The sequence below is a fragment of the Lycorma delicatula genome, chromosome 8 (assembly GCF_047948215.1).
Source record: "Lycorma delicatula isolate Av1 chromosome 8, ASM4794821v1, whole genome shotgun sequence".
Taxonomy (NCBI): Eukaryota; Metazoa; Arthropoda; class Insecta; order Hemiptera; family Fulgoridae; genus Lycorma; species Lycorma delicatula.
This window is the reverse complement of record NC_134462.1, coordinates 97,713,386-97,740,249: the sequence shown is the minus strand read 5'-3', so window position 1 is coordinate 97,740,249 and position 26,864 is coordinate 97,713,386. Positions and strand designations below refer to the sequence as shown.

Here is a 26,864-nt window from a genome sequence, read left to right as displayed (position 1 = left end):
AAGAACAAAACAAAAGTAATGAAATGTAGTAGAAATAACAAAGATGGACCACTGAATGTGAAAATAGGAGGAGAAAAGATTACGGAGGTAGAAGAATTTTGTTATTTGGGAAGTAGAATTACTAAAGATGGATGAAGCAGGAGCGATATAAAATGCCGAATAGCATAAGCTAAACGAGCCTTCAGTAAGAAATATAATTTGTTTACATCAAAAATTAATTTAAATGTCAGGAAAAGATTTTTGAAAGTGTATGTTTGGAGTGTCGTTTTATATGGAAGTGAAACTTGGACAATCGGAGTATCTGAGAAGAAAAGATTAGAAGCTTTTGAAATGTGGTGCTATAGGAGAATGTTGAAAATCAGATGGGTGGATAAAGTGACAAATGAAGAGGTATTGCGGCAAATAGATGAAGAAAGAAGCATTTGGAAAAAATATAGTTAAAAGAAGAGAAAGACTTATAGGCCACATACTAAGGCATCCTGGAATAGTCGCTTTAATATTGGAAGGACAGGTAGAAGGAAAAAATTGTGTAGGCAGGCAACATTTGGAATATGTAAAACAAATTGTTAGGGATGTAGGATGTAGAGGGTATACTGAAATGAAACGACTAGCACTAGATAGGGAATCTTGGGGAGCTGCATCAAACCAGTGAAATGACTGAAGACAAAAAAAAAATCCATTAATTACACCTTTAATCCTTCTTTTTAGTTCATTGATGTTGATAGTTTTCATTGTGTAAACTCTGTCTTTGACAAACTCCCAAAGAAAGAAATCGAGTGGTGTAACGTCAGGGGATCAAAATGGTCATCACAAGGAATTGTTCCATCATAGCTGATCCAACATTGAGGAAATTGTTCATATAGGTAGTCACTGCAGTGTAGTAGTGCACCATCTAACAAGATTGCGTACCATCACAATTGGGTTGTCAGTGATCAGTTTGTGGTACACCACAATATATTCAATTTGTTAGATGGTGCACCACCACCATTGGATTGCCAATGTTCAGTTTGTGATACTGCATACTCCTGTAACATTGTAACATATCTAGATGACTAGCCCTAGTATCCGTTAGTTTGAAGAAGAAGAATGATCTGATCACTTCATAAGCATTCAATGCACACCAAACGTTAATTTTTGGGCTGTCACATTGTGTTTGTCAAATGGCACGAGGGTTCTCATTATCTTAAATTCAACAATTATGATAGTTAACGTGACTAGAAAATTGGAAGGTAGCTTCGTCAGAGAAGAATTTTCCTTTAGCTTTGTCAGAAATGTGTTTTTAAAAACACTTTATCTTTGTTCACTTTCAAGAATTTGCATAGCAAAATTGTAACCCCATGGTTTATCTTCAGTTACTTTGCACTGGCTTTGAAGTTTTAGGTGCTTGTGTAGAACCTTCACGACTGTTGATTGCAGAATTCCCAGTTCTAAACTACTGTGTCAATTTGATTTAACCAGGTTTCTCTGAAAAATTTCTCTTACTTCATTCACAACTTCCTCAGAGATACAGTCATATTCTGCCAGCACCTTTTATTTTATATTACACTTCCTGTGTCCTTAAACAGCTGATACTAACGTATAATAGAGCTTTTTATTAGGAGGATTATGGCTGTACACTAAACAGAAAGTCAACAAACTGCTGTAGTAACAGATCTGTTTTCATGAAACTGTAGTACACCCATTACTATCTCTTGTACAGTAGCCATTGCTCAATTGAAAATCCCCCTATCATTAAATTGTGCCCGTTTGTTCATTCAAGGTCATAAGTAACTAGTACCTACACTAATATTTGAAAAAAATCAATGCACGCTACATTACTTTATTCATTTGTTATTAACCCTAAAATATGCTGAATAATTTATATTCACCTGTATATACATAAGGTTGGACAATTAAGTAATGAGACTACTTACTTCTGTTTTTTTCAACTCAAGTATAATAGAATCTCCAAAGTAATCTCTTTCTGTGTTTGCACAAACTTGCTCCAATCCTTCTGTCATTGCTGATAGCTTGTCTGAAACTCTTCTTGTGAAATCCCATCTAAGACCCTTCTTTGAAAATAGGTCCCTTGATTACCAATTTGACTTTGAGAAAGAGAAAAAATCATATGGGACAAAATTTATTGATAAGATTGCTATGGTAGTACTGAAATGCCTTTTGAGGTCAGAAACTGCAGTATAGACAATGCTACATGGGATGGTGTTTATTGGGATGAGAATTCAATTATTGGTAATGTTTGAACAAAGATGGCGAAATCATTTCTAAAATTTCTTTGTAGATTATTGATTTAATGTTCCTGTAGGAGTCATCCATTCTTTTTGAACAATTCCCTTTGATTTGACAAACCACATAAGCACGTATTCACCTTTAGCATTGAATTTAGCTTTTTTTTTTCTGTGATTTCTGAGAACACCATTGCAGACTTTGACATTTTTTCTCTGAAACGTACTGGAAAAACCAGTCCTCATCACCAGTAAAAAACAATTCAGTAATTTTGGGTTAAGTTATACTTGTTCTAAAAGGTCTCATTTTAAAAAATGTTCTTATTCATTTATAAATATGTATTTATGTTTAAATTTTAATGTAGTATTTTCTAAAATATTAAAGTTTATTATTATTATTTATTTCTAATATTTATAAATTATTTTCTATATTAGCTATTGAATATTTATTTGTATAATGAAGTGTCGGCAACTTTTGAAAATTTCTTTTGTTTTTTCCTTTTATCTCATTACACATAATCATACAAATGTAGAAAATAATTAGAAAAATTAATAATAATAATAATAAAATTTGAATATTAGAAATGCATTAACTTGAATATTTACTTATATGTATTATATATAGTTACATTTAACTTGAAAATTTAGAAAAATATTACATTTATGTTTATATGTAATGATGTCAAAAGTGTGTAGTGGTGTTCTCTCAGAGTTCACCAAAACCAAATAAAAACTTGCCAGTCAATGCTAAATGTGAAATGCATGCTTTATGTGGTTTGTCAAGTCAAAGGGAATTGTTCATGAAAATTAATAGTTTCATGTGAAAGTAATCTATTCTCTGTGATAGGGTTTTGATAATCATATGATGGTTAATTCATGGATTCAAAATACATTTTCTATGTAAATTAGTAAGTTTTGCACTAAGCCTCCTTTTAATGTGTATGTTTGTAGGTGGTTCTTTGTTGGTAATTACTGGTTGTAACTCATAAGATAACAATTTAATTATTCTCTTTCTGTAACATTTGTTTCTTGTTTCATTTAAAATATTGTTTCAGAAACAAATTAAAATCCCATGTGAAACCACACACGTCTTTCACCCAGTAGGAAAAAGTGGTTCGATAGGGTCATTGATTCGTGTTATTTAAAATTAAATACCACATTATTCACCAAATTTTACAATTTTAGAGATGACCATAAAAAATATATTTTTTGTTACTCGCAGTATTATTTTTAAAACTCGGAATTTTTTTAAAGAATTAATTATATAGATTGTAATTTTAGGGACAAATGTAAAAAATGGAAATAAAATGTTCAGTTGTATAAATTGAAATGTGCAAAATAATACTGTCAAATTAAAAGAAAGTTAAAAATATGTAGCTTAAGAAGCCACTTCATTAAGAGTGTATCTTAAGTTAAAAAATTATTTCACTCTGAAAATAAGAAGAAACTGTGACAAAGGTTATACATTGTACCTAGTTGCAATGGAAAACCAATTTTATCACCTCTACTGTAGATCTAATATTAGTAGGGGAATGATGATCTTGTGGATTATCTTATGGATTGTGGTGCCTCTGACTCAAATTCTATTTTCTACATCTACTGAAAATTTTATATTTATTATTTTGATTAGTTAATGAATATTAAAGATGGTTTTCTTTGACAATATTGTTAAATTTATTACACTACCACTAATTGTTTACCAATTAGATGCAAAATGTATAACAGCATGATTTGTACTGTCAATAAAAAAATTAAATACTTTGAATTCAGTTGTTGATTGTTTGCTACGAATTCAGTTAGAATATTTATACTGAAGAGGAAAATATGATGATCGTATCAAAAATGGGGTATAAAGTTTTTTGAAAGTATTTCCGTTTTAGGATCCAATTAGTTTATCTAGATCAAAAAATTTTGATTTTCTTTATATTTCTTCAAAGAATTTTGATTTTCTTAAAGTTTAGAGAAACTTCAAGCAGATTTTTTACCTAAAATGAGGCTCGTATATACAAATTATCCAAACAAACGTTTTTCAAAAAAATCAACTCTCGCCTCTTAAAATTGAAATTTGTTTTTCTTTTGTTCTTTTGCTCTGTCTTTCTTCAGTTTAAATGTTTTGCAAAACTTTATTGAAAGTTTATACTTCATATATAGAGCTATCAAGAAATGTCTATAATTTTTTTTAAATTGTAGACCCTGCATCTAAAATGCAGAAACTTTTTTGAAAATTTTCTTTTTCTTATTTATTGAAAAGATGTAATCGTCTTTATTGAAGGGGATGTTAGATTTAGAGAAAACTCTACTTAAGCAAATCTGTTAAGTTTAACCTATTGGTTAGGTTAAATAAGATTATTTTTAGAAAAATCTTTCTTAAAATGTATTCCCCACCTCTTAAAAGTACATTTTCTGTTTTTTTTTGTTTTTTTTATTTTTTAGTTGTAACTATCTGGAAAAATGCAATACTTGCCAGCTTTTTTTTAATTTTACCAATTAATCTTTATGATTGTTTTTGGAAACAGATTTGTCTGTTAGAACTAAGATATAATTTATTTTAAATGTTAAAAAAATATATTTCCCTATTTCACCAATTTAAAAAAAATCATGTTTTAATAGGTGCTTTTATAATATATTAATATGCATTAATAAATGAAAATTATGGTAATCTTTCTTTTTTTGTTCAAAATTAAAATATAATTAACATCATAATTTTTTTTTAGCTGTCTTTAATTCTTACAGCATGATTTTTTTTATTGAATTCTTAATTCAGACTAAAAATAAGAAATCTGGATTTGTTTCATTTAACTAATTATTCTAGTTATCTCACTATTTTTTATATATTATTTATAAATCTTATTTAAATAAGATTTCAATTATGTTTAATTATGAATAGTATTACAGAATGGTAGTTTTGTATTTTATGTTTATTGCTTAGTAAGAAATAAAATTTTATTTTAATTGCAATTAATTTGTCAGTTGGCATTACTGATCCTACACTTAAATAAAGATGGTCATATCTTCTTGGTACTTTAGAAATAGAATTTATTATATTGTGCCATTTTAAAAATGTATTCAACTTGAGTGTTTAGTGTCCCTGCTTGCTTGTCTTATTGCTATGCCATTGGTCCCCGTCAGGGTAATTGTACATGATATTTTATTTTTTTCTGTTGTTTGATAATCAAGTGACTGTATTCACACATGCACTATGTGTGAAATATTGTAATGAGTACAATATTTCATTGTAATGTGTTTCATTATTTGTTAATATAGTATATTTAGTTATTTTTATATTAAAATGAAATTGACGTGATATAAGTAGAAAATTGAGTAGTATGATAACAGTAAGGCAAGGGAACATAGTATACGAAAACTGCTTATATATTTTGCCAGAAAAAATCTTTTAGTAGGACAACAACTAATACATCAGTCACAAATAACAAAAGCTAGAAACGATAACAAAACTATAATACTGGATGATCTTGAATTTGAAAAAAATTAACATTTATTGCAATAGTGTGAAGTATGAACAGAGCTTGTCCAGTTTATTTTCGGATGGGTTAATTATCTGTAGACCTGATGCTTATGTGAATATAGACACCTGATGATCAAACATTAGTATGTTATGTACTATTTTCTTGACAGGGACCAGTGGTATGGCAATAAGACAGGAGGAATTATGTGCTAGAGTTTAAAGGAATTTTTAAAATTGCACAGTATAACAAATTTTATTGCTGCAGTACCAAGTAGATGTGATCACCATTATCTAAGTGTAGTAGAGGTGAGTAATGATAAGTGACAAATAGCAGAAGTTGTCTCTGAGAACAAATTTATACTAAACTTCTTATTCTGCAGAAAATTAAAGATGAAGCTTTACTAGATGCAATAATTATATGCATAGAGAGATGGCCAAGATAATTCTTCAGAGGTCGGAGCACTGTCATAAAACTAAAAGATATTCACTTTGATACAAATATTGAAAACTGTAAACACTATTAGGAACCTGAGTGTGATTTTTCTTAAGCCATGGCAGAACAAATTATAAAGGACTGTGTATATGTGGGTGCACATGGTGATGTGGTGTGAATGACTATAACATGGATCAAAAGAGTTAGGGAAATGTGTTGATTGTGGGTAACTAATCCGACATTTCAGTCAATTATAACCATCAGTGAATTAATTGTCTCAACTCTGGCATAGTTAAATAATAAAAGTTGAATGCAAATTATGATATCAATTAATAATTTTTTTAAATGTAAGCAAAGTTCAAGTAGCAGACACTCATGAGATTGATTGTGGTTACAGTTTGTGTGTTTTGTGGTAGTATAAAATTGGCATGATTTTAAAAAATTAATGAAATAAAATTAATTTGAAAAATTTTTTTTTTAGCTTACAAAGCCTTACAGAAAATGGACTTATTTACTGTATAGTTTTTATTTATTATTTTTAATAATAAACTATTGAAAACGTCTGTTAACTGTCATAATCGAATGAGAAATTTAAAATTGTTTGTTTACCAAACTTTTCCATAAGAAATTAGTTACAAATACATTTAGAACATTTTTAGTGTAATAATGGTAAAAGGGAATCATTTTTTAGGCATTTATTTCAAACTTACCAGCTGGTTTTTTTCTTCTAATAAATGGTACTTAATTTGTTTATGAATATATTTTCAGTGATTCAGAGGATGATGACGATGATGATGATGATGACGACGCTGAAGCAGACTTTGCTGAAGCATTGACAGCTGATGAAACACTGCGCTTGGCTGAAAATTGGACGCGTAGACACAGCCATGGTCGTCATGATAATGATGTGAAAGAAGATGTTATACGTGAGGATCAAATTAAAGAAGAAGATGAGAGTGGTAGTTGTCATGATTCTGACGATTCGCATGAAAGATTCAGTTACCAGGAGTACGACAGTGAAGGTAGGTTGTTATTATAGTAGATTGTTAAAAAAATTATCTGACAATGCTGTTGTTAACCTTGATGCAAATGTGTGATTTTTGTAGCTTGATCAGTAAAATATATACCACTGCCTGCAATGTTTATGTATAATAATTTTGAACAGTTTTCTGCATTTTCATTAACAATGATAAAATATCTTGATCAAATTACCACTTCAAGTTTTGCTAAAATTGCTGAAATTTTATGTAAGAAATTGGTGATGATGCTTTTGGATTATATATTGTAAAAGTATGATATTAATGGCTTACAAAAAAAAAAATTGTCGAACTTTGGTAGAAAGTGACCAGTGTTCTGATAAATTGTTAAGAAGCAAAAATATTGGTGTTAATGAAAATATTTGGAAGTTAAACAAAGGTTGACTGTCTGAGAAATGCTGATTAGTTCAACATATACAATTTCAATGGAGGATTTAGGTGTGCTAGTTGACTACAAAATTCATACCTGATGTGCTTCAGTTGAAAAAAGAACTTCATGTTGACAATATACTGTATTGTGGCATCAACAGTTCTTAAGACAAAGTTGGGTACATATGTACTGCCTTAAAAGCAAGGCTTAGTCACTATAGTGGAAGTTTTGTAACTCGCCGATTGCAAATAAACTACCACAAGTAAAGAACAAGAAACAAAGAGATGTCTACAAGTTTCTCTTTTATATCATTTTGGATTTGTACATCATTAATATTATCTACAAGGTCAAATAGTCAGTGAATCTTATAATCAAGAAGCTTTCTGTTGTTTTTAGGTGCTATTTATCACCCAAAAACAGATTGTGGAAATCACACTGCTGAAAACATCATGACATCCATGTAAAATTCACAGAAATTTTGAATTTTGAAATGTTAAATTCTAGAAATATGCTCTTTTAACTGCCTTATCTTTGTTCTTTGCCCAGTTTTGGCATTTTTTTGATGAATTTTCTGATCATCAACCTTATTTTAAATTATTGTGTTTTCATTTATTAACAAATATTTTTTTTAAATGCCAAAAATTGGTATATTACTATAAAAACTGGTATAGTAATATACAGATTACTATAGTATATAATTTCTACAATAGTTTCTTGGGGTGTGTGGTGTGCAAAGAATAAGAAAATGTGTATAATAATAATAAAAAAGTAACTTTTATGCAGATAGATTGGTATCTGAAAATGAAAATATAATTATTTTTGATAAATATCGCCTAAGATTTCATCCAGTTTCAAATCCAGGCTTCAAATTCATCACGAAAGGTATAACACAAATTCATTCAATGAGTAGGTATTTTTTACTTTCAAAATTATAAGAGGGAGGGAACATATTTTATTTGATACTTGTAAATTTTTTCTGAATTCGACTCATTTTGTGACTTGATTTAAGTGTTTAGATAAGAGTGTGTAGATTATGCTACAATAACTGGAGAGGTATTCATAAATTATCATGTAAAAGATTCTCAAATGATGTAAACGCAAAACACAAACCTGTTTTATAATATAATACTCACTTTTTTTAATATAACTAAAAGTGATATTTTAAAACACATTATATTTAGGAAGGGATTAGGAACCGAACAATAAGGACAGCTCGGCTGTACAGATCCCAACATCTTTTACAAACACAGAATCCTAAGAAGAAATCTAAGATATGGAAAAGAAGTGCAGAATCATAAAGGTTGATCAATTAATGAAGGATAAGCAGTGTGAGACAAACCTACCCGAAGGAAGATACAAGGCTCCTGTAAACAGCAGTTGCCCCTGTAGTGTTTTTGAAGTTCAATACACTTTTCAAGGATAAAAGCAGCAGTGGTCAATAAACGATTGTATGGGAACCAGATTAAATATTTCCTGCAAAGACGTTTTTCTATATATTAAAGACCAACCGAAGAATAAGTACAGGGTTCCTAAAGGAGTAACCTCTTTTTGTCTTTAATATATATGTCATGTAGACATATGCTACTGAAATGGAAATCTTTCAAAGAATTCAAACATCTTATAAAATTAGTATCACATCTTTTGAATTTGTGTAAGAAGGAAAGTTGGAACTTAATTTTATTAAGTTGTTCATGTGTATAAATTCTGTAAAAGAATGGTCATGTTTTAAAAACTTTTATATTCTCTTCCATAAGACATATTTCCTAAAATTTTAAACTCGCTGTTCTCTTTTTGTAGTTTAAAAAGCGTTGCAGTTTGAGCTTAATTAGATTTAACTATTTAAGTCATAAATAAGTATTTTGATTTGTTTTTAAAAAATAATAAAATTTTACATTTACTATTAAAAATATAATTTTAAAACAATTCTGCTTTGTGCATTCCAGTGTTGAGTTTCTGTGCCTGAAAAAGCTTTTTTTAACTGGCAGTTCCTTTCTAAATATTGATATTTTCATTTAGATTTTGAGTTTTAATATGTTAATTTCATTCTAGTAACTCTTCTGAAGATAAAACTTAGAAATATTTTTATTTTATTGTTGCAGATTATTAAGTAAATGAATTTTCATTGAATTAAAAGTTGACGGTTGCTGTATTATAAATTTTATCCAGCATTACCTTAATGGTGTGCTGGACAATTCTTTTTTTTTTTTTTGCTAGTGGAATTGGCTTTTTTGGTTATTAAAAAATGCCAATAGCATATAATTTCAGTTTTTAGAAGAAAAATCCTTAAATATTTTAAGTGATGGAGAAACATATGGGATAAAATTGAATGTCTTAAGGTGATCCAGTTTAATATTTTGTCATAAATGTGTCTGGTATTGATGTGATTCAGCCCATTCATAAAGAATACTATAATTTAGCTAAAACTGATGGAATCTTTAAAAACGTTATTTATGTAATTCCAAAAATTCTGTAGTTGCTTTTTATTGATTAATCTGTATTAATTACAGATGATGAAAGCGATACTGCTACCGAGGGTGAAGAAGAGGTAAAGGCTAGAGAACTACGCAAAAAAGAAGTTGAACTTCAGATGCCGGAAAGACAAAGTTCTGATTCGGGATCAGAGACTGAGGTGAATAATAAAACCAGTAATTCCAACACTGTTAATATTAAGGGTATCAATGATAATGTTAGTGTCATTAACGAAAGTGGTGATAATGAAAAGATAAAAGATTCCTCTGCTGTGATTGATGTTAAAAATAATAATGAGGTTGCTAAACCTCCTTCTCCTCCTATACGTCCAATTAGGAATAAAACAATGCCAAAAAAGTCATCGGAATTAGTGTACCCTAATAAAAATAGTATTAATAATGAAAACAATAATCAAATTAGTAAAGAAAATACGGTTTTTACCTCAGACATAAATGATGGTATCTTTAAAAGAATATCATTAAAAGATAACAAAAACCATGTACTTTTAAATAGGAGTAATAGCATCAAAGCAGCAAATATTAAAAAGGTTATGACAAAATTAATTGATAAAGATAATCCCAATACCATTACAAATAGAATTAAAATAATTGCAGACAATAAAAGTTCAAATTCTTCAAATTATAAAGATTTACCAAAAATTAATTCTGTTGAAAATAGTGTTAGTAGTTTGTCAGATGTAAAACGGACTTTACAAAGTACAGAAAGTACAGAAAACAGTGATAAAGTTGTAACAAAAAAGAAACATGGTAAAAAAGAGTGCTGTGTTATGTAGCATTAATTTTTATGTACTGGATCCTATTATAAAACAATGAGACTAATATTTTTCATTCTTATAATTTCCTAACTAAAACAACCCGGTTTAGTCTTTATTCTTCTTCTCTCCAGGATTATATTTAGTCACTAATTCTTGGGGTTGCTTGTCACCTAAGGACATTTTAGCTCATACCTTTGGTAGAAATACTGCATTACAGTATATACTATCTTATAAAGAGAAATCAATTGGTATCTATAAAATCTGTTATGGAGGCAATGAAGGTAGTTGTGAGAATTTTTTTAAAGTATTTTGGAGACAGATTGTTTTAAGGAAAGTTGAAACCAAAGAAAATTTTTGTGTTAATAATTGAGTGCGGATAGTTGTACTTCACTTAATGTGTAGTGTTTATTAAAAGTGTGCACCTGGACGGAAAGTTGATTCTACTTTATTAATCTACATAGAATGACCTGTACAATAAAACATGAAGTACATAATGCTCTGTTTGTCAAAATATCCTCAAAAATATAATTACCTATTGTTACAAAGCATCACTTTATGTAACTGTTAACAGTGTTGGCAGTTATAAGTTTATTTATCGCTGCTTTACCTTAACTCCCCATGAAAATTTTTTTCTTCTAAAAATTAAATTTACATTAAAACAATATAAATTTCATACTTGTTACTTGGTGAAGGAATTTGAATAATAAATTTATTAAAAAAAAACTAATTTCTGTTTACGAACTGTTAGTTGTTGAAGGTAAACTTATTAAATTTGATAAAAAAAAATTTTATTTGTAACCATTTTTAATGAATTAGTCTCATTGTTTTATTTTCAGACCTCGTACTCTTTGAAATATATTTTGATTGTTATCTCCTATTATGGATATGTGTAATTTGTTGTAATATCATTGTTGTTTTGTTGAGTTTGATTATTTATTTAATACTGACCGATTCTGAAATTAATGTTAATAAATTACTAATTAATTGAAATTAATTAGTATTTTTATTGTTAATTGTTTTATTCTAGTCATATTTATTATATACATTAATTATTTATTAATCGGATTGTTATTTTTTTCTATTAAACATTATTTTGAAACATTTTGTCAGTTTTTTGTAGTTGTTTTATCCTACAATTTTTATTTTGTTTATTTACTTTATAATATTTTAGGTGTAATTTTCTAAATATAATCAGTTTTTATATTATTCATTTCTTCATTATTTACTTTTTTTTTTTATGCAGGAGACAGTAAATAGGTTTTATGTAATGATATAAGTGAATTTACTTTTCAATTAATCTACTGTCCTTTTTATCATCCATTTTTTGTTTGATTTCATTTTTTCAGTTTATTTCATTTATTTTACGAAAGTTTTGATTTTGGTGATGATAATTGTATCTGTAAGTGATTTTTATAAAAATAGTTAAACTATCAGCCATTTTAGTTCTAAAAATATTTTTTAAATAGTAGTTTTTAAGTTGTAAACCATAATTTTGCAATTTTAAAAATTGACTATTATTATGTGCTTTGGTCGATTGTCCAATATAACCAATTTTGGAACATTTTCAAAAATAGTAATGTAATAAAAATTTTAGATGAATTATTTAAACAAAGTCTCAAAACTGAAATTTTTGTTTAACCTTTAAAAAATGTTTTTCTTTTTTTACTTACATGATAAAACATTTTATAAATTTACTACATTACCTTTCTCTTAAAGGTGAATTCTATGATTCTATCACAGTAGTACATCTGCAATACAGTATTACAATTATTTTTGTATTATATTTTTAATTTTAATAGGTATTTAGACTTTTTAGTCTTCAGTTATGTCTTGTAATGATATAACATGATTAATAATAATACTAATTTAGAATCAATGACTATTTTAGATGAAACCTTTCAGGAACTGTTCTTTGAAAATGTTTGTAGAGGTGGAGTTATATTTTCATGGCTTTTGTTCTATAAAAAAGTTAATCATTAACATGAACCTAACACATGAGGAGTGCTTTGGCTTATCTGATTATGTGAATCTAGGAAAGAAAGGATTAAGAAAAACAGCAAGCAGTGGTTGAGGGAGGGCATGGTCAATGAACCATTTACTTTTTTTATTCTTGTATACAGTGGAGCTGAATTTCAGCACAAGAACCAACCATTGATTTTTTACATGTAAGTCCAAGTATTATTCGTTGCATAGAAGTAGGTTTTCCTTTTTGTTATAAAATTATTATTAATAATTTTCATTCAGTGACAAATTTAAAGTTATATTCTTAAATGTTCTGATCTAATACATTATGTATGATTAATACAAATTTATGACATTTTTTAATTTTATAATTCTAATATTCTATATATTATTAATATGTAATATATTATTCTAATATATATTTTATAATTCTAATTTTTTTCAAGACAAGAGACTTTGTCATTAGAACCTGATAGGTTCCAAGTAGTGGTAATCAATCAGGCAGTCAAAAAACAAAATGTACAACATTGTACACCACATTGTTGCAAATGTCAGAAAATGCTGCCTCAGTGTATTTCTAACATTAGATTACTTACAGTCATTTATTGATCAGCTGGATTCTATATCACTACATTATATAAGAAAAAAAAATCATATAGTTTGTAGCAGGTTGTTCTTGTTTAAGATCAGACATCTTCTTTCTGTATATGCCTGTGATCAAATATGTTTCCAGTAAAGGCTTATAGGCCTGTTTCATCAACATTGGTGTCTAACGAGATGAACACTTTCTTCTGTTATTTTAAATTGGATACTAAAACATCTCTATTTGCAGTTTCAACTGGTATTTTTATATTGTATAATCTAACATCTGTTTTAAAAACTCAATCAGACCACCTTTTCCAACTCAGAAAACTTCCTCGATTTTACATTGATGTCCTTTACCATTAAAAAATTGACAATTTTAATCAGTTAAGATGTAAGAGCTGTTCGTATTTAGTAGTCTTATTTCATTTCATTGAAATTTGTTTCCTGTTTCTCTTGAAACTTGGTATGAGATTGTTACAACTTGTAATTTCTTTTAAAGCTTCAGTGAAGCATTTTCTTACATCTAGTTGTCTTTTTTTAAGTATATTGTGGTAATTTACATTTTGTAGCTTTTTTATTCATTTTCATACCCATTATCTTAGATTTAAAATTTTTATTTTCTAAATTAATTATCATAGTCTTCATTAAATATTTTAAGAGATTATTTGTGTCCTCTATGCTTCCATTCTATGTCTAAGAAGGTATATTAATTTCCCAATTATGCAGTAATTTATTTGGTAAAAATTATGTAACGATGTTAGTAATAGAAGTTTTCCACTAAAACGTTGTGATAAAAAACAAAAGAAAGGTTCACTAAGTGGGGTCAGGCAAATTAAGAAAGTGGATATTATAAAAATCTTTAAAAAAAAATAATGAAAAATATATGTATGGGGTTGCAGTGAAAATGAAGTAGCTAGTACGACATTAAAATGCAACACTGATTAGTAGGATGGAAGAGGAGAGTCTCAGGTCAAGGAAAGTTATAAAAATATGCAATATTATTGCTAGAATACATGAATAGACTGCAGTAACTACTATCCCTTTTTGTTATGAACCCATCTATTGTTTTTAGTAAATTAAGTGGGTCACCTCTTAATTTATAGTTATTATTAGTTATAAATCAGAGTTTATTGTAATTTTTATTCAGTTTTCATGTTATTTGGTGGGTTTATATTTTTTTTAATATTGTTATTTCTGTTTAAAAATTATTTTGAATTCAGAATATGGCTTGTAATTAATGTCTCTTATTAATTTTGTGTAATTTGGTTATTTAGTCATTTTGAGACTTTATCTGGTTAAATTGCATTATATAACATACTGTTACTTGTGAAACTAATGAGTTTCACGTAAGAATTAATCATTTATTTGTTTTGAGGATAGAAATATCCCTATATAGTCCAACCAAATTATACTTAGAAAAAAAATTGTTACTTGGACTTTTATAAGTGGAAATGGTAAAAGGGCTTATAATAAGTGTAAAAAATATAAATGCGTCACCGGAGGTGGTGGAGGGGTGATGTGGGGGTTGAAAAAAAATTTCCAATATAAAAGTTGTAGATCATGCAAAATCTACAACTTTTGTAGAGGTCATTTTTTAACAACCTCAAAATTTCCAAGAAAAATCTTCTTTGTTTTTCGTTTTTTATTTTTCATTTCTGCAAAAGCAATGTAATTTTGACAAAACTGGGTGAAAGTATACCTTTCTGTGTCTTAAATAACCACACATTTTTGTGACATCAACTAATAGTAATAATAATAATACCATTTTTCAACCCCCCACAAATCAGTCATCCACCACCCCTACTTACACATTTATTTTTTTACGTTTATTATAAGCCCCTTTACCATTTCCACTTATAAGTCCAGGTAATTTTTTTCCTCTCTAAATGAGTATTTCGATCTAATATTTATTTCTTCAAAATTTAAATTAGAGTAAATAAAGTATCATTTGATAGCTCATAGACTTCCAGATTATCATTTATATTTCACTAGCACCCTGAACCCTGAGTTAATCGCATGATGATACGGGTTAAATAATGAAATATTATGATATTCATATGACATTGAATATTTTATTATACATAGTGTTTATTTAATTGACAAGCAAATTGGACGTATGAAATTTGACGTTGCTGGGGAGAGTGTTGAAAATGTTATGGATTGATAAAATTTGAAAAAACTAAGGTTATATGATGTAATCAAATCTGTAGAAGTTAAAAGATTAATGTATAATAAAAAGGAAATAAATAACTTAGCATCAAAGTAATCAAGATATGGATGACTTCATATAAAAAAAATTACATTCTATGTCTGACTCAATAGAAATTTCTTCTGGTTGTACGCTTTTAGTTATTTATATGTCTGTATCTGTATTATGTTTCTATAATATCCATAAATGTGTTGTTTGTTCTATAAATTACATTATTTAAACCCTCTCAATCTGATGGCTATAGAGATTCTTCTGCCTCTTGCTTATATCTGTGCTTTCAAAGTATATATGTTTTTTTTAAATTTAATTATTTTATCTGTGCTAAGGCTGATCATTATTTATTACATTAATTAAAAGTGGTTTCTTTTTCTTCTGCATTATTTGTTAATAATGAGCTAAATGGAACATAAATATATTTTTACTACGAATTTCAACCAAAGGAAAGAGAACATCTATTTATTCAGTTTTAGTATCTACAGATTTAAATAAACTTTTCATACTGTGAACAATTACAACCCGAAGAAAAGATTTTAAAATGAAATAAAATTTTTATGCATCCTTATTGAGACAAATTTAATTATCAGTTATATAAAGTTAGTTTGAATTTGTGTACATATATTTCATTTGTGTCAAATTATTCATTGAAATATTCTGTTTATGTAGAGAATAAATGGAATTTTAAATTTAAATCAGAGAATTTTACATTATTAGATATGATCCATGAATATCCGTTAAAAAATGTTGTTCTTATTTTAACTAATTCTTGCGCTCACTATTGCAAGACTGTAAATTTATTGTAAATTTTTATTTGAAAACTGCAAGGAGGCATATGTTTAAACCAAACTTGATTTAAATTTATTAATTAGTTCTGAAAACTTGTATCACAATGAATGATACTTGTTAGATATCAGGCTGAGAGGGTTAAATGGTATTGTGTTATCTAAATGGGATGTGTGTGCACGCACACATGCACACACACACACGCACATAAATATATATATAACTCGCTTGATCATTATTATCAGAAATTTTTAAGTTGCATTATGTTAATATGAGATGAAATTCCATACTTGAATTCATGTCCTTACTTTTATTCATTGCTTAAAAAAAAAGACTCATTCAGATCGCCATTTTTGGTCTACATGTTTCATAGAGTGGATGAGGTTTTTTTAACAGTTTGGCTATCTAATTATTATTAAAAATATCTTAAAAAAGTATTCAGCTGCTTTGATTTGATTAATACTTTCATCCTTCAAAATAATTATGATCACCTTTTCAAACAATCATAAAAAATAATTTTAGGAGACTGTATTAAGTTTATTATAAATTAAACATAGAAAAAAGTAATAGTCTTAACCTACTTTACCTGCTATTTGTTTTAGGCTATCGTTATTCTTTAGTACTTTTGGCTTAATTTATCAACAGAGATAATCTGCATTTGTCTAAGTAAAAAATTAAATAAAAAATAAGAGTAAATAAAGTTAAAAACATGTTCTTCCCTTAATTCTGTCGCTACTTCCATTCTCATATTAATATATGAGATATATTAATATTAATTCTCATATTAATATATGTTTTAATATATAACTTTTTGTTACATTTACAAAAAAAAAATTGTTAAATTTTTCCCATTTTCGCTTTAACACCGATCTGTCACTATTTGCCCAGATTCCTGTCATACATACTTTTCACTCATTCCTCTTTCCTAGATTAATATTCTGATTTATAACCTTTATTTTGATTGTTTCTCTATGTTGCTTTACTCTCTCCTTTTGTGTTCATCGGTTCAGTTGTTTACATTAAAATCAAAATAAGTTGCTCGCGTGATAATGTGTCTATCTGTTTATTTAAGATGAAATGTGGAAATCATTTCTTTATTGGTTTTTTATTATGAAAAAAGAAATAGTCATCGATCAAAGGAAATTAATATCGACCAAGAATTTTAGAATCTGCAACATTGAGGATATCATTTGCAGGTATTTTATACATTCTGTGCCTTGGTTTTATGTTTTGATCATGCTGTATCAAACCGATTAATAGCTTTGAGATTATAATATTAATGTTATCACATCATATATTATTGGTTTTATTTGACATTTACAAATTTGACTGTTACAAATTTTAAATGCATTTTGTTCTTGTTGTACGTTGTTTTTATTTTTTTTTTTTTATTAACATTTAATTATTGAATTATATGTTTTGACTGTCGTACTGTACTGTTCATAATTAATATGGTGAATGGTACTTGGTTTTATGTTTTTGTGCTTTTTAATTGTGTTCTGATTTAAACAATAACTTGCATAATATTTAAAATGTCTTTGAATAATAATGTACTTATTATTGCAAAATTATGGTTAACAAGATTTAAATTTTGTTTTTAACTATATATTTTAGTATTGATTATTATTAGTTTTGCTTCATCTAACAATGTATGTTGTTTTTATATATATATATATATATATATATATATATATATATATATATCTTTCGGATTTGATGAGTGTAAATGAAGGTGATTTTCAATTTGGTATGACACATTTTTATAAATTTGTATTTTTAAATATTTTGATTTTTGAAGTTTTTTACTTTTTAAATATTGTTTATTGGAAAAAAAATAAATACTGAAAACATAAGAAAATTAATGATTGATCATGGAAACTTTATTTTTTAACAATTTATTTTATTCTATTTCTGTTCTTGTGGTTTTGAAACTACATATTTATACATAATTTAAAAGGATTTAATAATTTTTATGTTGGCACATTGGATCTAAAAAAAATTTATGATTTTTATCAGCTAGCATCTCCATCATCATTTCTGATGATATAATGTTTCTTCTCTAATTTCTAGCATATCAAAGACAAATTTCAATCTCTTTCTTTCACCTTTGATCTCATTTTTTAGTTTACCAATAAATCTCATTTCTAGTATTACTTTACATATTCTTCTTCCCCCTTTAATTTTGCATTGCTAACATTTAATGTTAGCAATGTATACATGTAACATAATGTGTATTACCCCAGTATACACACAAATGGTTTAATTGTAATTAATATTACTATATCCTTCCCTTTATAATTTAATTCTCTTGTGATTCGGCTAACAAATGAAAACATAAATTTGAGCTGTTGTAGTTCTGTAAAAAAAAACCAATGTAAAAAATTCTTAACAGTTAATAAAGTGTTGATTTATATATAATCTAATTTAAAATTTGTTTAAAAAATTAAATAAATTATACTTTAAATAATGTATAATACACAGTTTTACATCGTTTTTGGTGTATATATGAGGCATTGTTTAAAAGTAAGGCCTGATCGTTAACAAAATGAGAAAAGTTGAAAAAATGAAAAATTTATTAAAAATTTAATTAAAAATTATTTACTAATTTATTAATTTCAAATACTTACATATTTACTTTTTTTTCTACATAATCACCATTTCATTTCAATCACTTTTGATATTGTGAAACAAGCATCTTCAAACCTACTACATAAAATTCTGCGGCCTGAGATTGTAGCCACTTTTGCACCAAGATTTTCAACTCTTCACTTTCAACAAATCGTTGAGACACAAGCCAGTTTTAGAGGTTTAGGAAGATATTGTAGTCACTAGACACAAGGTCAGTGCTGTAAGGGGATGATAAAAAATCTCCTATCTGAATTATTTCCGTGTGTAAACGTGCGTTATCGTGAAGAAGAACAATTCCTGAACTCAGCATTCCCCGTCGTCGGTTTTGAATGACACAACATTGTTTAGAAAGTGTTTCACAATAGATAGTGTTGTGATGGATGTACCAGGTTCTATGAAATCAATCAAAAGCTTACTTACTCTTTTAGTCTCAGAATACATTGCCATGATTTTCCTTTGAAACTGGGCGAGTTTGAATTTTTTCGGTTTAGTTGAACAAAATGATGCCACTGTATGGATTGTTGTTTCATCTCACCATTGGTATACGATATCCATCCACATTTTGTCACCAATGTTACTGGAAAAAATTTGTCTCCCTCATGGTTAAAATGATTGAGAAAAACACGTGCAGATGTCATTCTGTGATCTTTGTAAGCACTTTTCAACATTTTCAGTACCCATCATGCCACACAGTTTACAATAACCTAGTTTCAGACATGATTCTCAACAATGTTATCTTTGAAATTCCTGGATATTCTTGAAAAAACCCACCGGGTTGGTCTAGTGGTTAAAACGCGTCTTCCCAAATCAGCTGATTTGGAAGTCGAGAGTTACAGCGTTCAAGTCCTAGTAAAGCCAGTTATTTTTACATGGATTTGAATACTAGATTGTGGATACCGGTGTTCTTTGGTGGTTGGGTTTCAATTAACCACACACCTCAGGAATGGTCGAACTGAGAAGGTCGAACATACACATCATCCTCATTCATCCTCTGAAGAATTATCTAAATGGTAGTTACCGGAGGCTAAACAGGAAAAAGAAAGGAAAATGATATTCTTGAAAAATGATTGCTAATCATAAAGCAACCATTTTCTCTTACTTTTGCATTAACATATTCAACAAGATTGTCAGTCCAGACATTAGGCCGCCCACTTCTTTGTTTGTCATGAACATTTGAATGGCCTCCCTTAAACTCACAACACCATTGCTTCACTTTTCTTTCACTTATTGCGGTAGGCTCATAAGTTTTACACAATTGATAGTGAATGTCAGCAGCATTTTGTTGTCTTGGGTTTAGAAATCTAATCACTGATTGAACTACACAACTGGCAGGATTTGTTATTACCACACTCATTTTAATAGAAGGGCAAACAACAGTGAACTGACGACAGTGTGGCAGTTACATGACAGTAAAGCCCAACAGACCAGTTAAAGCTACTGTGCATGTGCAAACTAATCATTGTTGCCAATCACTATTTAAAACTCATCGGCCCTTACTTTGAACCATGCTTCATAATTTCCAGTCATAAGTTCTATAAAACAGTTCTAAAATATTTGTGGTTAGTTACAGTTTGAATTGACTTTGATTATACTAGTAATCAATATTCTGCAAAACTTTAAAAGTGCGGCAATATATAAATAGTTGAGAAAAGAAAAAGAAATGAGTGAAGTTAATGAAAAACAGGAATTTAAATTGTCTGTGGGCTCGTTAAAAGGTTCAAAGTAATGAATGAGTGTTTACATAAAATGGAGGAAAATAATAAACAATAGTTAAACATAAAATAATTTCTCTCATAGTTTACTACTGTGTGTTTCTAGAATATATGTAGACACTGCTATATAATAACTCAGGTAGATTTCAACTACTCATTAACTGCTTAGTTATTTAGCTAGCTATTGTATCCATGCAAATTTGGTATTAATTTAAAAAAAATTGAGGATTAATTAAAATATTCAAATGATTAAAATGTATAAATATGTGTTTGATATTAAGCTTGACTGCATTTTTAAATTTCACATTCTTTTAAAACTGTTTATTTGTGAAAAAGAGCATTGATGAGATTATCAGACGTGCGATATAATCAGATTTTATGAATTTTGCTTTCTGCCATCCTACTTCTGGAGCTATGCTTCAGGAAGACAGTATGGTAATCAGTCAAAAAATGGTATGGTTTTTTTTATTTTTCGCCGTTTCATGACCCAGGGACTCCCAAAAACAAAAAAAGTGGGAGGTAATATTCTTATGTACTTACATACTTATGTATGTGTGTTGGCATGTTGAAGCTTAATAACTTTTGACTGTATTTAACTGATTTTTATGAAATTTGACACAGGGACTTGTGTGTATGGGGCAGTCTTTTGGTAAGAGTTGGGGTCAATATCTCCAGGCAGGGTAGGTAGATTCTTTGGGGAGTATAATTTGCTCAAAATTTTGCAAACATAACCCCACTTAATGTTAATCTCATCCTTATCTTACCATTAAAAAAAAAATTGTTACAAAATTCTCTCCCTTTTCCAAAAATCAAAAAAAGCTATTTTTTTATTTATTACATATTTTTTAAACAAATTTTTTTTTTATATCTTCCTAAGCTAAATAGGAGTGAAAGTAACCCTCCCCCCCAAAAAAAAACTGGGGGAAATATTGGAGGTGGGAGATCCAATCAAAGTTTAAAAGTATAGGTTTTTGTACATTTTTCATATATCTATCTTTGTCTACATAATAGCATCTAAAATTTAATGAGAGTATAAATAGAATATTTTAATGAATGATAAGAACTCATACATGTTTTATAGAATTGTTTTACTGAAATTATTATGGACAAAAATTGCTTATATTAAAAAGGGTGTAAAAATTTTCCTTTGTATGTTTTTCTATAAACTGCTGATTTTCTTATTATTTAATTGAACTCTGTATGAATAGACTTTAGCTTGAATTCAGTATACACTATGATTCTTGTAATACATTTTTACACTATGACATAAAAAAAAGTTGTTTTGCATTGAAAGTTCTTCCTTCCATTATTACATGTTTGCTAATTGTTTTTAATATATTACTTTTTTTGTAAATTGACCCTTAGTTTTCAGAATTTTTGTACAACTAATTCTAACTGTAGTAGCTGAGTATCATAAGGAGAGAAAAAATAGTGTAAAAACTGAAAAAGATTATACAGTTTTATAAAAAGAGGATAATAAAAGAAAGTTGAGATTAGATTAGGTAAAAATGTTTTATTCAAAAGAATTATTATTTATAATGTAGGTTACTGTTTGTAGCTATTGGTTTATCCATAAATTTTCTTGAAATCAATATAAAATAGAAGATAATCATGTTTGATTACATTTTTTTCTTCCTTATTTTAAATATAACCTGACCATTGGCTTTTGTTAATATGGACTATCTGTAGGCGTGTGAAAATTTAGTAAAAAACCAACTAGCCGTTTTAACATTTCAATTCTTTAAAATCTGTTCATATATTCATAATGGGAAAATATCAAATGTCATTTTTAACAATATCACAAAGTAGGCTGTTGTTAAACATGGTGCTTATTAAAAACTTTACATCTTAATTGCAGTGGTATTAAAATTTGATTATGGAAGTTAATTTCTTTTATTAAAACTTCTCTTTTCTCATGACATTAGGTAACTTAATAATATTAGCTCTTTTTTAAAGTGACTTTATATTTCCTTACTCCATCATGTTCTTTGATGATTAAATATTCTTACATTGTTTTGAAAGTTTTAGAGATGGTTGTTTATCATAGAACCAATGTTTAAAAATTGTAAATAATCTTTTTTGAATTAAGAATTTTAAGAATTAGAAATTGAACTGATGATATTGCAGTTATTGTTATAGACATTTATTTAAAATTAAATTAATAATTTAATATTTAGACTTCAAAAAAATTTTAAAAAAGAAACGGTAGCCTGATGTGTATTCCAATCTTGTTAAGCTTTAAAGGAGAGTTATGAAGAGACTGTTTTGTTAAAATTCATTATAAAATTGAAATGTTTTGAAATATTCTTTTTTCAGATAATACTTTATTAATATTTAAATAAATATATATTTTTTAATTTTTGTTTAGGTTGCATCTGATGATTATTCAGAATCTTTGGGAAGTGAAGAAGAGGAAAATGATAATGGTGATGATGATGAAGAAGAGGAAGAAGAAAATTCAGCTACTGAAATTGAAACAGATTCTGAATTTGAACATGATGGTTCTAGGCCAGAAATACCCGATATAGTTATAGGAGAAAGTGTACAAGTTAAAAAAGGAAAACTTGAAGAACCAAGGAAAGTTAAAGTTTTAACACGACCATTGAATGGAAAAGAAGTCATTGAAAATAAATCTAATAAGGCGGCTGATGTTCAACTCGAATTTACTCCATTAGTTCCAGAAAAACCTACTATTAATAACATAATTAATAATAATAATATTCCTAGTCCATTAATTAACCCTAGAAGAGGCGATTATCTTTTAAATAGGACTCATTCAACTGAAGGCATCGCTTCAAAAATATCATTAGAACTGAAAAAGCGATACTTGTTAGGACCTACAGGGTTATCAGGATCTGTTAGAAAATCAGGTTCAGCTTCGACTTTGGACACTAAATTTAAAAGTTTAGTAGATCAAATATCTGAACATCAAAAGTTATTAAATCCAGCTCCTGAACCGAGTCCAACAATGCAGGCCTTTCTTCAAGGTGCTGACAAATTAAGAGTATCACCAACAATAAGTCCTACTCCCCATCATTCATTTACTAATACGAATAAAAAAGAAAAAGAGTTACCAAATGTCGGTGATTTCGGTCATGTTTGTAGTCTTAAAAATAATTTTTCATCAGATTCTGTTAATAAAGATATGAATAATGATATTGAACTGAAAAAAGATGATGTAGCAAATGTAGAAAAAGATAATAATGAATTTGTTAATATAACTGATGAAAAAGATAAAAATATTGAAGCGATTCAGCATCAGATCAGTGAAAATGAAGGTAGACCGAGAAGTCCAGTGCATGAAACATCGATTGTTGTTCCTGATTTTCCGAGATCAGAAATCAATAAAAGTAATGATAACGACGATGATGATGACGATGATATGGAAAGTGATTCTTTATCGACAGATATAACAACTAGTTCTGGTGATGAAGATAAAAGTGAAAAACAGAAAAGCCAAGGAGTAGTCAAAGCACCACCCAAAGTCGAAATACATAATTCTAAAGGCGAATTGATGGTGTCGTTAGTTAATGATGGTGATCCCATTGATCAGATGAATGTTGATGATGATGTTACACCTCCTCTAGATAGCTTAAATATGTCAGTTCCTGATATATGTCAAACTATGATTGACAGTAACACGCATAGTATGAAATCACATAGTTTAGAAAATGTACATCATAGTAGTTTATCCAAAGTTGATTCTAAAAACATTGATCTTGTTCCTAAAAATTTTGATAACGATATTAGTAGTAGTAGCAATTTCAGTTCAAAAATTATAACCGTACCAAACATTGAAAATGACAAATCATCTTCTGAAGGACAAATATTGAAACAGGTTTCGACTCCTGCAGAATTATTTGTATCTGATGAAGGAACAGCGGATGATAAGGTGAGTGGGCGAAGTAGTCCTTCATCTCCGATTTCAGTAAGAGGTGAAGATTCCGAAAGCAATAAAAATGATAACACTGTGGCTATATTAACCGAAACAGAACTATCAGACTGGGCAAGAGATGAAGATGCCGGTGTATCTGAAAATTTGGATGATTTAGAATTAAATATTAATCCACAGTTTATTACATTCAGAAGACACCAAAAGCCAAGAAATCGACGAAATGCAAGGGGTGTGGCGGCAAAAATTGCTAGAACAGAAGAATTTGATGATGAATATACACATGTTTGCGGTAAAGTTGATAAAGTTCCAACATCTAATCTTCTTACAAATATAGATAACATTGAATTTATGGATACCGGTGGAGAGGAAGATACAAGCACTGATGATGGCTCTAAGCACGCAGCTGCTATGAGAAATAGTGGTTACATTCAGTTTGTGAATCCAACAGATGATGAAGATGATATTACAACACCGTTGGCTGAAGCTCTTCCTCCGATTTACTCAACTTTAATGGATAATCAAGAAGCTTCAAAAGATAATGAAGATGAAGAAAGTTTACGACAGAATGAAGATACGACTACCAGTAACAGTGAAACTGTAACAGTAATGGATAGCCCATTAATAGAACAACAGAAACCAATATGTGATAATTCTGGTACAAATGTAAATAATGAACATGAAGCTGAAACAAATAATTTATTATCACCTTGTATCGAAACATCGAGTACAACTTATGAGGAATATGTTAAAAGATTACAAGGACGTATATCTCCGTTTAGTAATGTTAGAGATTCAATTGATATTAGAAAGTCTAGAAAGAATCATAAATTATTGTTAGATAATAACTTTAAAACTCAGGAAATCAAAGAAGATGTAGTTGTTAATAACAGTAATGAAATTATAGATAAAAATAATTTAGATAATATATTGTCATCATCTAATTTAATATCAAATAAATCACCTGAAACTCGTAAATTAGAAGAAATATCTCGTGAACGTTCTAAACAAAAAGATATTGTACGTGATATGGTCATGAACAAAATAATGTCACAAGGTAAATCATCACAAGATCGTAAGAACAAAAGAAATTCTCGTGGTTCATCTAGTCCTTTAAATTGTCAGGGATCTCAAAGTTCGATCACTAGTGGCCATACCAATGATGATAAGTCGTTATCAGTTAATTCTATTTCACCTCCATCTTCACCACAGATCAAACCAGTCTTAGATATGGAAAATGTAACAGTTGAAAGACCAAAATCAATTGCAACCCCTGTAAACATCGCTTTTAAATTAAATGATACTTTAGAACGAAGACATAGTGTGCATCAGACTGTTTCATCGCCATTGAATAAATCAAATGCAGTAAACAATGATGAAGGTAATCGACACCTTAAAACACCTTCGAGTAACAATGAAAAAACAATATTTATGACTCCATTAACTTCTTTTAATACACCATCAGATTCTTATAAGAAAAGATCACTTTCTGTTCATTCTTCGTTTAGAGCTCTACAAAAACCTAAAATGATTAATGAAAATTCTTCAGTTCCTGATACACCCTTGACACATCATGAAGCTTATTCATTACCCGATATAAGAAAAGCTTTGTTTGATTCTGGTAATATATTAAAAACACCTGTTGTACCTTGTAAAAATAAGTTAGCATATTCTGAAAAATATTTAGATAGCGCCGCTATTAGAGAGAATGCACGTAAAAAAGCGCAAATGAAAACCGATATAGAACTGGGACTAAGTCCTGAGGATCGCATTAAAAAATTAAAAGAAAAAGTTTCTTCTGGCAGAAAGGATAAAAAATCTAATTTTTCTTTAAATCATTCTGCAGAACAATTAAACATTATTAGTGCAGCAACTATACCAGTGATTGTTAAAGATAAAGAAAAAATTAAACTTTTGGATAGTACATGTGATAATAGTAGTCAGTCATTATTAGATAAGAAAGAATTATCCACTGATGATATTTTAGGAGCTGCTTCACCAACAAAGGTAATAATACATTTTTTATTGCTATTTTTTGCATTTGTACAACATATTAATTATTTTTATTAAATTTGCACTATATTGTATGTTTTAACCCTAGTACGATCAGTTTGAATATCCTTGAACATCGTTCTGTCTTACGATATGTTTGTATGTTTTTAAATCTTTTTTTGTAATTAATACATTATATATTATTATAAACTGAGAGAATAACGTAACTGCAATTAAAAAAAAAATTAATAAAAACATTTGTTTCTGCTGTATTCCATTAAACAATTTTTTTTTAAATTTATGTTTTTTAAAAAAAAATGAAACTTGCTATA

At 28.3% G+C, this 26,864-nt stretch overlaps 1 protein-coding gene across 4 annotated transcripts in view; it reads left to right on the top strand.

Moving 5' to 3' along the window:
• Nucleotides 1–26,864, top strand: part of Mical (Molecule interacting with CasL) — a 202,818-nt gene that overhangs the window by 123,841 nt on the left and 52,113 nt on the right. For all 4 annotated transcript variants that reach the window (XM_075374228.1, XM_075374225.1, XM_075374227.1 and 1 more), the window contains 3 exons: nt 6,890–7,143; nt 10,036–10,157; nt 23,017–26,547. In XM_075374228.1, the coding sequence (XP_075230343.1) occupies nt 6,890–7,143; nt 10,036–10,157; nt 23,017–26,547 (3,907 nt within the window). The remainder of the gene's footprint in view (nt 1–6,889; nt 7,144–10,035; nt 10,158–23,016; nt 26,548–26,864) is intronic.